Source organism: Phodopus roborovskii, unplaced genomic scaffold, assembly GCF_943737965.1.
Source record: "Phodopus roborovskii unplaced genomic scaffold, PHOROB, whole genome shotgun sequence".
Taxonomy (NCBI): Eukaryota; Metazoa; Chordata; class Mammalia; order Rodentia; family Cricetidae; genus Phodopus; species Phodopus roborovskii.
In genome coordinates, this window is record NW_026126638.1 from 4145318 (window position 1) to 4160676 (window position 15359).

At 47.9% G+C, this 15359-nt stretch overlaps 1 protein-coding gene across 1 annotated transcript in view; it reads right to left on the reverse strand.

Annotated features, from left to right (window-relative positions):
* Positions 1-1006: 1006 nt before the first annotated feature.
* Tulp3 (TUB like protein 3) overlaps positions 1007-15359 on the reverse strand; it is a 32901-nt gene continuing 18548 nt past the window's right edge. The window contains exons 2-11 of the mRNA XM_051173134.1: positions 15253-15304; positions 10936-11095; positions 10275-10451; positions 7911-8035; positions 7404-7601; positions 6659-6771; positions 5523-5637; positions 4615-4713; positions 3825-3996; positions 1007-2986 (exon numbers count right to left, since the gene is read on the reverse strand). Of these exons, the coding sequence (XP_051029091.1) occupies positions 2853-2986; positions 3825-3996; positions 4615-4713; positions 5523-5637; positions 6659-6771; positions 7404-7601; positions 7911-8035; positions 10275-10451; positions 10936-11095; positions 15253-15304 (1345 nt within the window). The 3' untranslated portion in view covers positions 1007-2852. The remainder of the gene's footprint in view (positions 2987-3824; positions 3997-4614; positions 4714-5522; positions 5638-6658; positions 6772-7403; positions 7602-7910; positions 8036-10274; positions 10452-10935; positions 11096-15252; positions 15305-15359) is intronic.

The window sequence follows — 15359 nt, forward strand, 5'->3', positions numbered from 1 at the left end:
TGGATGTCTCTGTGCATCTAGAAAATTACATATAGGACAAAAAGAATCCACAAGTGTCAACCTAACTGATGATATCACTAAATATCAAACAAAAGTGTTATAAAGAATCTGTTTGGATAGCAGCACTCAAGAGGCAGAGCCTGGAGATGATGGCTCAGTGGCTAAGAACACTTGGTGTCTGTCTTTCCAGAGGACCAGAGTTCAATTCTTAGCACTCACAGGACAGTTCACAACCACGTAACTCCAGTTAAAGTGGACTCCATGCCCTCTTATGGTCTCTGTAAACATCTGCAAACAACACGTGCAGGCAAAACAACCACACACCAAAAACTAGTGAGACCTCCAAACAAAAAAACCAAACAAACAAAAAACACAACCAAGGCCATCATGCACCTTAGCCACATAAAACTATGCACCAAGAAAAACCAGGTTAGTGAGAACTAAATTCTCAGCTGGGACTTTTCCTGTCTTTATTGGTGCCCAGAGTGAAAGCCCATGGAGCATCTGCGGGCAGGTGACTTCTTTCCATTTGTCAATAGGAGGTGATCCTTAAACGTGAAGTGTAGCCATGGTGACATAGCCCTGTGGTCTCAGCACTTGGGAGGCTGAGATAGGAGGGAGGTGAGTTCAAAGGCAGCCTGGGCTCTACAGAGAGTTCAGGCCAGCCTTGGGTGCACAAGACTCCCTACATACACACAGAGTGACCTTGGAATAAGAGGTGACCTCTGTTTACTGCTTAGCTGCATCAGTGCACAATGTCAACAAAAGATCCAGGAGGCTCACGATGATGGAGTCCAAGAATGTTGCAACCTGACTCCTCAGAGCCCCTTGTGAATTCTGCTCAGTTCTACCATCCATGCAGAGAGCTCTAAGATCTTGAGTATGATGCCGCCACACTCTCTCCTAAGGAGACTTCTCAGTCTGTGGTACCCAAGGACTGAACCAAAGAACATTCCCACAGAATACAACAGGACAAAGCCCAAAGGGTGGGGTTCTGGGAAGAAGGTGACGTTATTATATAAATTATCTTTATTTATATGGCATACAAAAGGTATAAATATGATTTACGTAAAACCGATCATCTGCTCATCTGCACACTCAAGCAGAGAGCCTATGAAATGGGCGTATACAGCTCTCTTAGCTGGACAGGAGTAGATCCAGTGGCCCATGGTCCCCACGCCATTTCACTGGAGACAATGAACAACTTTCTGCTCAGCAAAGGCGGTTTGTCAGGGGCAGTGGGTGATAGAGGTGTGACAGGCTTCAGAGCACGCTTATGAACAAGGCACTGAATGGGAAGCATGCCTGAGGCAGAAACCAGTGATACCTGAAGGACAGACAGGACAACGGGACACGCGGTGAACCCAGGTTTCCTCCTCCCACATCTCAGGCCACCACACAGCCGCTTGATGCTGAGCAGGGAGAAAGGAGGAGTCCCCATGGACAAAACCATGGAGCGGAGCAGTAGCCGGCAACCCTTCACCCAACCCGGAAGCAGCTTGGCAGTGGACAACCACTGAATGCAGGGCCGAAGTTTTGGAATTCTCAAGGTCAGGTGAACTGGAGAAATTTCTCATGGTTTGCATGAAGTGTTCACGCTTTCAAAAGCGTCAGTGAGCTAGGGAGTGTCTTCTCTGGTGGGCCAGGCTTGAAGGCCAGAGGACAAAGCTGACCCGGCAAGGCCTGTGGAGTGAGTGAGGCAGGCGGTCCCATTGCCTCTCACACTAGACGAAGACCCTGGAGGGCGAGGCTTTCAGAGGTCTGGCCAGTCACTCTGCTGAGATCCTTGCCTACCACCCTGCTCTGAGGACAGGGAAGGAGGCCAGGGCATGAGAGCTTTCCCAGACCCCAGAAACAAGATAGCGTCACATGATCCAGAAACAGACAATAGGACACTGACTTGAGCTTCCTGAAGGCAGATGACACCTACAGCCATCATCACCGTGAGGTAAAAGCGACCAAGAGCAGATTCGGCACAAGCACCTCTTAAGAGTCAGTCTCAACAGGAGGTGACGGGCACGCCTTTGATCTCAGCACTTGGGAGAGGCAGGGGGATCCCTGTGAGTTCGAGGCTAGCCTGGTCTACAGAGTGAGTTCCAGGACATCCAAGGCTATTAAACATGGAAACCCTGTCTCAGGAAAAACAAAAGTAAAGATATAAGTAGTCAGTCTGCTGCCCCTAAAAAGCAAACCGTGCCCCTTTCTATTTATGATCTAGAAGATGCTTCAGCTTTGGAGTATAGGGTTACACTGAGGCAGGCTGGCAAACCAGAGCCCAGGCCAAAGTAGGCCAGTGCCCACTGTATAAATAAAGTTTTATTGGGACCTGGCTATGCTCTTTGTGCATCAACTGGTTATGGCTGTTTTGTGCTAAAGAAGGCTAAGTGGAGACAGTCCAAGAGACGCCATGAGACCATTGGTTGAGAAAGTCTGCAGGCTCCTGTCTTAGAGGCTAAAGGCATCCAAGGGAATAGTCCCCTTTTGAAACAAGAAAGGAAGCATTTCATCATGAGAACCTGATTCTGCTGGAAGCGCCTGAGCACAGGAAACTACACATGCCGCAGAGGAGCTGCTGTGCAAGTCACCAGAATGCCCAGGTGTCCTCCTCCCTGGGCTTTAAGCCATCTCTCACCCACAGGGAGCTATGATCCACGGCCAGGTCTGTGAAGCTCAGAGACAGCATGAACGAGTGTGTGCATGTCTGAACATACACATGCTCATTCACACACACACACACTCGTTCATCCCCGGCAGGGGCAGAAGATTGCTATTCTTGTGCTGGGGCCGGTCAAGGGCAGCCACTTTCTGCTCCTGAAGGCTCTGTGGTGAGGATGTCCCCTGCTTGCTGTTTCTCATTCACAAGCCAGCTTGCTGTCAAAGCTGGACAGCCCAATGGCGAAGGCTTGAAGTGCACACAATGGGTAGTTATAGTCTAGTGTGAATACATCATCAGCCACTCGTCCAAACTGCATGACTATGTAGTCCGCTGGAAACAGAAAGAAACGACCATGTTAGAGGTTAATGTGGTTGTACTGGGGATGGGACTGGCGAGCCACAAGTTCTCTCTAAAATAGGCTGGAGTGATGGCTCAGCAGTTAAGAGCACTGGTTACTCTTCCGGAGGACTGGGGTTCAAATCCCAGCACCCACACGTCAGCTCACAACTGTCTGTGACTCCAGTTCCAGGGGACCTGACATCCTCACACACATATACCTGCAAACAAAACACCAATGCACTGAAAATAAATTATTTTTTTAAAAATGGGCCACTAAGAGAGGGAGATGGAGGTGCCAAGTTCCACCCCAGCACAAAAGCAAGCAAACAAACAAACAAAGCAGGAAGCTTGTAGTTGGTGCGGTGGCACACACTTGCAATCCCAACATTAAGGAGGATGGCAGCTCCACTGGCTGGGCCGACATAGGAAGAGCCTGTCTCAAAAAGGTAAAACCAGAAGTTTCTACTTCTGTTCTCCCGATAGAGTGTAGAGACATTATTCCTGACCAACATGGGGCACAGGCGGAGAGCCCAGAGAAGCAGGAGGACCAGAGGTGACTGACGGGGCTGCAGTCAGCTGGCTGGCTTCACTGCGGTCACCTGCACCTGGGTTCTAAATGGCCTCACCCAAGAGCTCTTTGCTGTGCCATGGGAAGATGCTCACACCCCTCGGGCCCTGTGGCTCTGTCTTTTCAAGAGATTAAAATTCAGTCACTCCCTCCTGGCATGGCTCCCCGGAAGTGCCCATTTCCACATCGGCACAGAGTACCCTCCCCAGTCCCACCTAGCCCTTCCCGCTGCCGGCTTAGGGTCCCTTCCAGCGGGCTTACGGTCGTTTCCATGGACGATCTGAAAGTTCTTCACGGATGCCTGAGTGACCCTGCCGTGGAAGTTGAGGACGTAGGACTGGGTGTCGTCGCTCCACACGGGGGCCTTGTTGTGCAGTTCGATCAGGTTCTCCATGGTCTTGTTTTGCCACTTGGAAAGCAAGCTCTCGTGTTCCTGTGTGGATGGGAAATGATTGTCACGTAGTCACAATTCTGAGAGTCAGACGGTGGAAGAGGGAAAAAGTTGGAACGGCAACAGAACTGAAGCCAAACATCACCACTAGCTTTGCAAGGTTTTTTTTTTTTCAATTATTATTATTATTATTTCTTATTTTACATGTTGATCCCAGTTAAGCTTCGCGATTCTTTCTAGCATTTTTTTCTACTTTAAGAACAATTACTGATCGTTGTTTTTATTTTAAGTTACAGGTGATTGTGAGCCACCCTGTATGTGTGCTGGGAATTGAACCCAGGTCCTCTGGGAGAATAGCCAGTGCTCTTAACCGCTGAGCCATTTCTCCAGACCCAGCTTTAAGATTCCTATATGCCATCTGGTGTTTCTCAAGCCAGCATCTCCGGACCACCCCATCCCGGGGGGACCGTGAGCAGGGGCTCTTCTGATAACAGAAGACCTGCACAATGGCCTGGTTCCAAAGGAGCAACCCTTCTTTCTTGTCTTTTCTAGCTGGTCTGTTCTGTACAGTTTTACTGTATTCAAGAGGCATCGCCGATGGAATATAATCTTTCTTCTGTCTCTGAGACCTGATCTCACTGTGAATGTATTTTTACTTACATTTCGTGGCCGAAATGGGATGCGTTCGTGATTCATATTCATTCCCGGAATGATCACAGACATTTTCCTAGGACCTTTAAAACCCAGTACATTTGTTTCCTGGAAGACAGTAAAACAAGGCCGAATTTGAAAAGGGAAGGGAAGAAGCAACCTAGGACTGTTCTTACAGGAAACCTCCTCTGGCATGGAAAATACTGCCAGCACCCAGAATGCCAAAAAATATTGCCAGCGTTGAGAGCACCGAAACCTGTTTCATTTCTTTGCTGGGGCTAAACACAGAACCTGAGAACTGAACACAGAAGTCAGGTGTGGTGGCACACGCCTGCACACACATGTCCCAGTACTTGGGAGGTTGAAATAAGACTGTTTGAGCCCAGGAGTTTGGGGCTAGCGTAGGCAAAGTAGTGAGACCTTGTCAAGGAAGGAAAGAGAGAAAGAAAAAAGCCAGCTGTGGTGGCACACACCTTTAATCCCAGAATTCAGCAGGTTGAAGCAGGAAGGTTGAGAGTTTGAGGCCAGCCTGGAATATGCAGCAAGGCTGGGCATACAAGAAGACCCTGTCTCAAAAGAAAAAAAAAAAAAAAAAAAAAAAAACCAAACCAAAACAACGACTACAAAAAAAGAAAAAGAGAAAAGGAGGGAAGGGAAAGATTAAATGCAAAGAGGTGGCTTCGCTCTTATTGTAGCCTCTGGCCAAAGAGTGAGTACCAAGACAAGGGAGGGCAGTGGAGAGTGAGTCACAGCCGAATTTGGTGATCCAAATCCAATTAAAACTCAGATACAAGAAGAAGCGATACCGGCTCCTAAAAGGAGCATTAAGGGAGGAGGGGCAGAGCTGGCTCAGGGCCTGGCTGGCAGCACAGTGGGGCAGAGGGGGGGAGCAGCAGGTAAGGCAAGACAGCACTTACATAGCAGATGGCGGCCAGCTCCTGTCGGGTGTGGGCCTTGTCCACCAGACCCTGGGCCTTGCCTGGGTTGACACCATAGTCGTATACTGTGAACTTGGTCCCCATGAGATTGGATCTGGTACCAGGAGGAAAACGACCATGACGATCTGCATTTTTCCCTCCAGGAGACAAGCAGAGGAGACAGCTGTCCTCCTGACAGCCAAGGGGGGGGCACAGACACGATCTCCCAAAGAGCACAGACCACAAGGAAGGCTAGATTCCTTCCTCGTTTGCTGAGGGTCTTCCTCTATATCCTAGGCTGGCCTTGAACTTGTGCACAAAATCCTCTTACTTCAGTTTGCTAGGTGCTGGGGTGACGGGCATAAGCCACACTACGCCTGGCCTAAGATTTTCAAATGTTTATTTAAAAGAGTTAATAAGCAATTTATTAACAATCAATAAATGATTTAACAAAATAAATTACATCATCATTATTATTTAATTATTGAGACAGGGTTTCTCTGTGTAGCCCTTGTTGGCCTGGATCTCATGATCCACCTGCTTCTGTCCCCTAAATTCTGAGAGCAAAGGTATGAGCCATGATGCCTGGCCTCAAGAGTCTCTTTTAACTTTTTTCTTTTTATGTATGTATATATGTATGTATGTATGTATGTATGTATGTATGTATTTTTGTTTGTTTGTTTTTTGTTTTTTGAGATAGAGGCCTCAAGAGTCTCTTTTAACTTTGTTCTTGTTTTCATGTTTTGTTTTTGAGACAGGGTTTCTCTGTGTAACAGCTCTGGCTGTCATGGGCTCACTTTGTAGACCAGGTTGGCCTCAAACTCACAGAGATCCTCCTGCTTCTGCCTTCAAGTGCTAGGATTAAAGGCGTGTGCCACCACTGCTCAGCTAACTTTTTCCTTTTTAAGATCAACACATCTCTGTATTTGAATCATTTACAAATAAACAACTATAGCAAAGGTTTGGGCTATAGTTCAGTGGTAAAGCAACTGCTTAACACGTGAGGCCTTAGGTTCGATCCCCAGTAGCACAGAACAAGAGAACTGCATAGGGGTGGGGGGTAACACAGCCATTATTCTGAAATTACAGGAATTACAGAAAGACTACACTAGGCCGGCGACCTGAGGCTCCATCACCTGAGTTTGCCGATGTAACTTTCCCCTTCACGAGACAAGTCTGTCGGGTCCGTGGAGACCAGGTAGTTGGATGTTTTGCTCTTTTTTCGCTTCCTACCAGCAAGAAGAAATATCTGAGAAAAGAAAAATATCAAACACAAGTCCAGTGAGACCACAAACGTCTACCAGTATCTATCACCTGCAAAGATGTTAACCGTCGGCCAGGCGTGGTGGTGCACACCTTTAATCCCAGCACTTGGAAGGCTGAGGCAGAAGGATCTGGAGTTCAGCAAGTCACCCTCTGTCCAAGTTTGAGGCTATCCTGGGCTACATGAGAGCCCATAAAAAGAAGGCAAAAGTGGGAGGGAGAAGCACACTCCTACACTCTTGTGGTGCTGGGGCAGCTCAGTGGTGGGGCAGCTCAGTGGTTGGGGCTGAGCTCCATCCTAGCACAGGGAAACACTTCTCCACTTCCCTACATTAGGGACGGAAGTTTTTCTAGAGGGTGGGCAGGGGTGAGGAATACAGACCCTGCCCTGACGTGACGGCACTAAGAACAGAGCTCCTGGGTACACAACTTTGAGCTGACATGTTCTAACCAGTGGGACTCCCCAGGCATAACCAAGTCCTACCCTAGCCTTGTCCCCTCGTGGCATCTTAGGGTCCAGGGCGTGGCTTGGTGGAGGAGTGCCTGCCTAGGGTGCACGATGCTTCATGGCCAGCACTAGAGGCAAAGAAAGAAACGTGCCTAGGGTGGCCCCCATACCTTGCGATTCTCCTCCTTCTCCAGGTGCATGTAGTAGGTAGGGAAGAGGCCTCGGTCCATGCCTTTCTTATCCCTGGTGACTCGACACTTCACTGTGACACCCCGAGGGGCAGGACTGTATGCAAAGTCCTCTAAATTCTCCACTTCTCCAAGCTGGCCATCACCTTGCTGGGCTATGACACCTGAAGCGCCTGTCTCCTGAAGATGGCGTTTTATGTGAGTAACCAGAATTGGGCGCAAACTTCCTTCCCTGCCACAAGACGCTTAGTGGACAAAATCCTCCCCCTGTCCCAGCCTCCTCCCCCAGCCTCTTCCTCCTGTCCCCAGCCTCCTCCCCCTGACCCCAGCCTCCTCCCCCCCAGCCTCCTCCCCCTGACCCCAGCCTCCTCCCCCTGTCCCCAGCCTCCTCCCCAAGGGCAATCTGGTGAATCAAACAAACCAGGAGCCCCAGTGCAAACACCTGCCAGTGTTTGGGGATAATCATACTAGCTGCAAAGGACCACATACCGAGGCTGCTTTCTGGCTGGCCGCAGAACTCTCTTTTTCTGAATGAGCTGATGGAGAGCTAAGACTGTCTCCTTCCTCTTCCTCATTGTCGGTCTCCTCATCATAGTTCACACTACCTAAGATGCCTGGCAGAAAAGGAAACACAGTCAGCAACTGCCAACTGTGGTCCCAAAGATCATATTGGCTTAGCGGGTAAAGGAACCTGCGGCCAAGGTTGACAACCTGAGTTCAATTCCTAGGATCCACATGGGGGAAAGAAAGAACTGACTCCCTAAAGTTGTCTGATGGTCATGTGTGTGCTATGACATGTATACACACCTGCGCGTGCACGCGCACGCGCACACGCACGCACACACACACACACACACACACACTAATAAATCACTAACTGGAACTAGATATGGCAGTGCATGTCTATAATCCCAGTACTCACGAGACACAGGCAGAAGATCAGAAAGTCAAGGCTATCCTTGGCTACATAAAAGCTTGAAGCCAGCCTGAGCTACATAATATCCTATTGCACAACCACCTCCAATTTTGCTTTAGGCAAACTCCAACATCCTGCTATGGCCTCCCTTCTTCTTCTCCTCCTCCTCCTCCTTCTTTTTAAATTTGTTTTTGAGACAAGGTTCTCACTATGGAACCCTTGCTGTCCTGGAACTCACTCTGTAGACCCGGATGGCCTTGGACTCACAGAGATCCTCCTGCCTCTGCCTCCGAGTGCTGGAAGTAAAGGTGGGCACTACCATGTCCCTACATCTGCACACCCAGAACTAGCCCCTGTAAGTCCTCCAGGCTCACCCTACCCACCCTCACATCCTGCTCCACACCCCACCTCAATGGGCCAGGTCCTGTGCTGTCGGGCCCTCACACTTCCTCTGGGAAGCTCGCCAAACCACCCAATCTGAGTCAGGTGCTATCCAGCGATTATCTGCCACCTTTTCATTCACTTCTAGCACTTATTTTTGAGACAGAATCTCATGTAGTCCAGGATAGCCTTGAACTTGGTATATAGACAAGAAGATCCTTGAAAGAATGCCCTACCCTCCATCTTCCAAGTGGTAGGATTACAAGCACGTGTCACTATTCCATCCAAGTACTAGCCAGGCCCGACCCTGCTTAGCTTCCGAGATCAGACAAGATCGGGTGCGTTCAGGGTCATATGGTCATAGACGCATGTGTCACAGTTTCTTCAGTGCTGAGGACCAAACCCAGGGTTTCATGCATGCTAGGCAAACCCTCTACCAACTGAGCTGCATTCCCCAGGCCTCAGTCACAAGTCAGAATAAAGGCTCCCTGGGAACATCTGTGAGTACAATGCAAAACTATTATGCATTCAGAACCCATTGTCTCTTTTAAACTTTTAAAAATTACATTTTGATTTGTTTATTCTGTGGGTGTTGTTCCTCTCTGTCCACCACATGGGTTCTGAGAGTAACAGGGAGTGTCTCTGACTACTGAGCCATATACTTGGTTCTCAGAACCTTTTTTGTTTCTTTAATAAGTTAGTGCTTATATTTTTAATAAAAGATTTATTTATTGTATATACAGTGTTTGCTTGCATGTCAGCCTGCAGGCCAGAAGAAGGAACCAGATCTCATTACAAATGGTTGTGAGCCACCATGTGGTTGTTGGGAATTGAACTCAGGACCTCTGGAAGAGCAGCCAGTGCTCTTAATCTCTGAGCCATCTCTCCAGCCCTGAACTTTGTTTTTTCTTTAAAATTAAAATGTATTTGTTTAGTTAACAGGTGTGTGTGTGGAGAGTGGTATGTCAGCTTCTCCTTCCACCTTATGGAGCTCCAGGGACTGAACTCTGGTCATCGGGCTTGGCAGCTTGCTGACTCTCAGAAGGCTTTTCTAACGGATGAACCAGATTTAGTGTCCAACTACTCTACCGTGCTGCAGCAGGCTGCTGAGCCGCCTCTCCCAGGTGGGAGCTGGCAAAGCAAGCACCTGGCATAGTTATTCCTTACTGGCCATCTCTTTCCTCACTTAAAGGGATGTTACATAGCTGAGCATGGTGGTAAATGTCTATTGTCTCGGCATTCAAGATGCTAATACTGGAGGATCTCAAGTCGGAAGCCAGCTTGGGTGGCAGAGCAATACTTTGTCTAAAAGGACAGAAAAAAGCTGAGGTGGGGGGGGGGGGAGGAGGCAGAAACCATATGTAATAATGACTATTCTGTATTTCATTATCTTGTTTTCTCAGAGAACAGCATAAATGACTACTGTTGCCAAGCAACCCCACTTAGATGTCAGAGATGCTGAAACCCCAAGCCACACCAAGCAAGCCTGGACCATTTAGATTATAAGCCAATGAGAGAAAGGAGATACGCTGCCTTGAACCCAGTGTCATCCTCACCGTGCTTTTGGAGAATCTCCTGAAGGGCTGGCTTGGAGGCAGCCTCCACAGGGCTATCCCCATCTGCACTTCCTTCCGTGTTCTCCTCTGGAGCAGGGGAGCCCACTGAGAGAACATGAGGCTTGCTTTCCAAATCCTGAGCTTCTGGCTTAAGGAAAGCAGCTGGACCATCGATGCCTAGGAGCCCAAAGACAGAGAGTGCATGTTAACCAGAATTGAGCTGGGTGGTTTGGGGGATGTGGTCAGAATCAAAGGCTGCCCAGACATCTCAGGTCTCTTAACGTCACAGGCACGTTTGTCCAGGCCTGGGACTGATTCTATTGCCAGGCTCAGCTACTTAAGCTGTATTTCACCTGTGAGTGAGACCGAGAGGGTGGGAGTGTGGCTCAGGGCAGAGACTTCGTTCATCCTGAGAATTCACTCATTCATTTCAGACAGTGCCGTTCATTCTGCATCAGACCAATAGTTGTAGGATGGACATGAATTTGAAGGCATCTCCCACGATCCCCCAGCCAAGACCCAGAATGTGATTGTAAAGATTACGGAGCATCTTAGGAGGGTGTCAGTACTATCTCTGTGTACCTTATCACCATTCTCCTGCCTCATCTTGGGTCTGTGAAGATTGTACTTTAGTCAGATGTGGAATTGTCTAAATACACACCGTGTAGGATGACATCGATGCGAGGTGTCTGAGGGTCCACCAAAGGCGTGTGCTCCTCGCCACTTCTCGGCTTTAACCTTCGCAGCCTGGCTTCTGGGTTTGGTTGTACCATGAGTGGCTCAAGGCGCTTCTTTCTCTGTTTCTTCTCTAGCAGCGCCCTCTACAGACAAGATTCAGTATTACAGCACAGGGCCTACCCTCTTGGAACAGTTTACATGGCTTTGCTTTTCTTTTTGAAAAACAATTCAAAGAACCACTGTGGACGCGGTGGTATACATCCTTAATCCCAACACCTGGGAGGCAGAGGTAGGTGGATCTCTTGAGTTCAAGGCCAGCCTGGTCCACAGAGTGAAGAAATGGAAACACTCAGGCAGGTTTTTCCTCCTCTTCCTTAGTCTTCCAGGCTGATTTTCAACTAACAATCCTCCTGTGCAAAACACCCAAATCTTGGGATTACTGGGATACACTGCCACAACCAACATCAGTTTGCCAACTCTTGTTCATATTACAAAATTTGAAATCAAATGAGCCTGGGTCAGAGGTGAGAAGAAATAAGAGGCAGGTGGTAGGTACACTCTGCACAGGGAACAAGAGTTATGGGTAAACGCAAGGAAAAGAGCCAGGGGCCCTGGAAACTCTGCAGAATGCTTGCATGCTTGCTTGTGTCTTAGTGTTTATTTATTTATTTGGAGCCTGTCCTGGAACTCTGTAGACAGGCTGGCCTTGAACTCACAGAGACCCACCTGCCTCTGCCTCCCGAGTGCTGGGACTAAAGGCGTGCACCACCACCGCCCAGCTTTAGTTACTTTCTTTTGCAGTGCTCAACACCATGACCACAACAACTTGGGAGGAAGGGTTTCATCTCCATTTACAGTCCTTCGAAAAAGGCAAGTCAGGACAGCAAAGAGTGGCAGGAACTGGAGCAGAGGTCATGGAGGAATGCTGCTTACAGGCAGGCTCACTTCTCTCCTATACACCCCAGGACCTCCATCATGGATGGCCCCACCCACAGCAGGCTGGACCTTTTCACACTAATCCTCAATCGGGAAATGCCCCACAGGCTTGCCTACTGGCCAATCTGATGGGAGGAGCAGTTTCTCAGCTGAGGGTCTGGCTTCCATGACTCCAGCTTGTAGGTAAAACCCACCTACATGTTTTGTATGTGTTTATGTGGCTTTAAAGTGCTGGTTATGACGGGGGAGGGTGGGTGGGAACTCTGAGCAAGATGTCACTCATTTAGTCTCAGCTATTTGGGAGGGTGAAGCAGAGGACATCTTGATCCCAGGAGTTCATGGCCAGATTGGGTAACAAGGTGAGATTAATTACCCCCAAAACCAAACCAAAAACAGCAAGATCAAACAAGAAAGTCAGGCAAAAAAGGCATGAATGGATATGAGGGAAACGTCCTAGTAAGCTAGAAAGGAAAGCAGTCACATATGCTATTTTAAAATTATATTTACTTTGCGAATGAATAAATGTTCTGCCTGTGTGTGTGTGTATGTATGTATGTATGTATGTATGTATGTATGTATGTGCCCCATATGCATGCCTGATGCCTACGGAGCTCAGAAGAGGGAGGCAGATCTGGAACTGGAACTCCAGAGCTCTTTCACGATAGATCCCATGCAGAGTCATGTGATTATTAAATGTTTTTGACACATGTTAGAAGAAAATCAAACAAAAAAGCAAACATGAAAGGGAAGGATGTCAGGTATAATTCTAAGTTGCCTAATCATTATGTAACACTGCACATTCATTCCTTCCTACTTTCAAACATGTAACAAAAGACTGTTGTATGTCCCTAGGCTAGGGAATTCTGATGGAATAACCAGTAAAAAAAAAAAAAAAAAAAAAAAAAAAAAAAAAAAAACAACTTAGTGGGAGCCAGACATGGTGGCCATGTCTGTAGTCCCAGCTCTTTGGGAGGCAGAGGTTAACAGGTCTCAGTGAGTTCAAAGCCAGCCTGGTCTATATAGTGAGATCCAGGTCAGCCAGGCCTACAAAGACAGACCCTATTTCAAAAAACTAAAAACAAATGAATAATCTCTCTCTTTCCCTCCCTCTCTTCCTCTCCCTCACACAGGAGCAAGCAAGCACACACATAAACTTGGTAGGAAATGTCACAGTGCCTCAAAATACGTACAAATACTATGTGTCAATCAAAAATAAATGTATCTCTTAAAATCCATCCTTGGAGGGCCAGGAGAGATGGCTCAGTAGTTAAGAGCACTAACTGCTCTTCCAGAGGACCTGGGTTCAATTCTTAGCACCCACATGGCAACTTAGAACTGTTATAACTTCAGTTCTAGGGGACCTGACACCCTCACACAAACATACATGCAGGCAAAACAACAATGCACATTAGGAACAATATAAACTATTAAAAAAAAAAATCTGTCCTCGGTTCTTACACCACTAGTCCAGTGAAGGAAACAAACACAGCTGGGCAAGGTGGAACTTGCTTGCAATGCCAGTACTTGGGAGACTGAGGCAGGAAGATGCTGGCTGGGAGTCTGAGGACAGCCTGGGCTTCAGGAGAGACCCTGTCTCATAATCCCAACCCCTCCCCACATCAGAACTAACTAAATAAATAAAATACACACAAAAAACCTGGGCGTTGGCGCACACCTTTAGTCCCAGCATTTGGGAGGCAGAGGCAGGTGGATCTCTGTGAGTTCGAGGCCAGCCTGATCGACAGAGCTAGGTTCCAGGACAGGCTCCAAAGCAATACAGAGAAACCCTGTCTTGAAAAACAAACAAACAAACAAACCCAAAAAAAATTAAACACAGCAGCAAACACAGGCCATTTTTTTTCTCTTCTGAAACACAGGGTTTCTCAGTGTAGCCCTGGCTATCCTATCCTGGAACTCACTCTGTGGATCTCAAACTCAGAGATCTGGCTCTGACCAAATTGTAGATAAGGAAAAACTGTTTAATGGAATTGTTCCAGTTTGGACTTGGCCTGCAGTATCTCCCAAAGATTTCTTTCCTGAAGCATGGCCCCACAGTGTAGTCATGCTGAAGGATGGCGAACAGGGCAGAAGCTATAACCCAGCCCCAGAGAGGCTGAGGCAGGAGGACTGAGTTCAAGGAAAGCCTGGGCTACACGGCAAGTTCCAGGACAGCACGAAGTACACTGTGAGAGAGAGCTGTGGCCTGGTAGAAGGGTTAAGTCACTGCCGGCCTGTGGTGGGAAGGGATTAAGGCAGTTCCCAGCCCAGGGTGTCAGCTGGTTTCAAGAGCAAGTTGTCATAAAAAGTGCCAGCAGTGGTGGTGGCACTCATCTATAAACCCAGGACTCGGGAGGTGGAGGCAGGAGGATTATGAATTTGAGGCCCGAGTGGGCAACACAGTTGAGAACCTATCTCAAGAAGCAAAAAGCTGAGTGTGGTTGGACACGCTTTTAATCCCAGCACTCAGGAGGCAGAAGCAGGGGCATCTCTGTACTTTGAGGCCAGCCAAGGCCTGCTATGGCCCCAATCACCACCAAGAAGCCAAAAAGAAAACAAAACATTCTTTATTTTCCTGCCTTGTCATGTGACATCTCCTCTGCATCCAGCTATTCCCTGTTGCTTCTCTGCCACGCTGTGACATAACATGCTGTGCTGGCTGGTTTTATGTCAATTTGATATAAGCTAGAGTTATTTGGGAAGAGGGAACCTCAAGTGAGAAAATGTCTCCATAGCTGTGCCTTTAGGCAAGTCTGGAGTGCGGTTTCTTCATGATGTACTACAAGGTGTAAGATGAACACGGTCACGGTATTTATCCCAGCAATAGAAACTTAACTAAGATGGGCGTCGCCAGACACCAAGCAGATGCAGCTAGGGGCTTGTACTTTAGCCTCTAAAACTGTGAGCTAAATAAGTTTCTTGTTAAAAAGTAATGTACTCAGCATCAGGTATTTTGTTATGACAAAAGAAACAGGCAATACATCATTTCATTTATTTACTTTCGTGTCATGAGGTAGGGTCTCCCTGTGTAGCTCAGACTGGCCTTGAACTTGCAGTGATCAGCCTCTCTAAAGCTGGGATTACCAGTTAGTGCTGCCATGCCCAGCTACAACATTCTTCTAGTTCTTCTAGAAGGTGCTAGCAGATTTCTACTGATTATTAACAAAGCCAGTTTATTGCTACCATCTTCAAATCACCCTGTTCTTGCCACAGCCCAGAGCTTTGGCTTGGCAACCAAGTCCACACACTGTTTAATGAGTAGCCACGAGCAATGCTGCCCTTCTAATCTTCCTGGGAGACCCTGCCATGACTCCAGAGCCAAGGCTCTCAGCCCAGTCAGTGTAGTCGTCCAGAGACCCCTGCTCACCTGCTTGTCCAGCTTCAGCTGTCGAACCCTCAGTGTCTCATCTTCAAAGGCACTGCCTCAAAAACAAAACAAAGAAAGCACATAAAGGCAAACTCATTCTAAAAGCC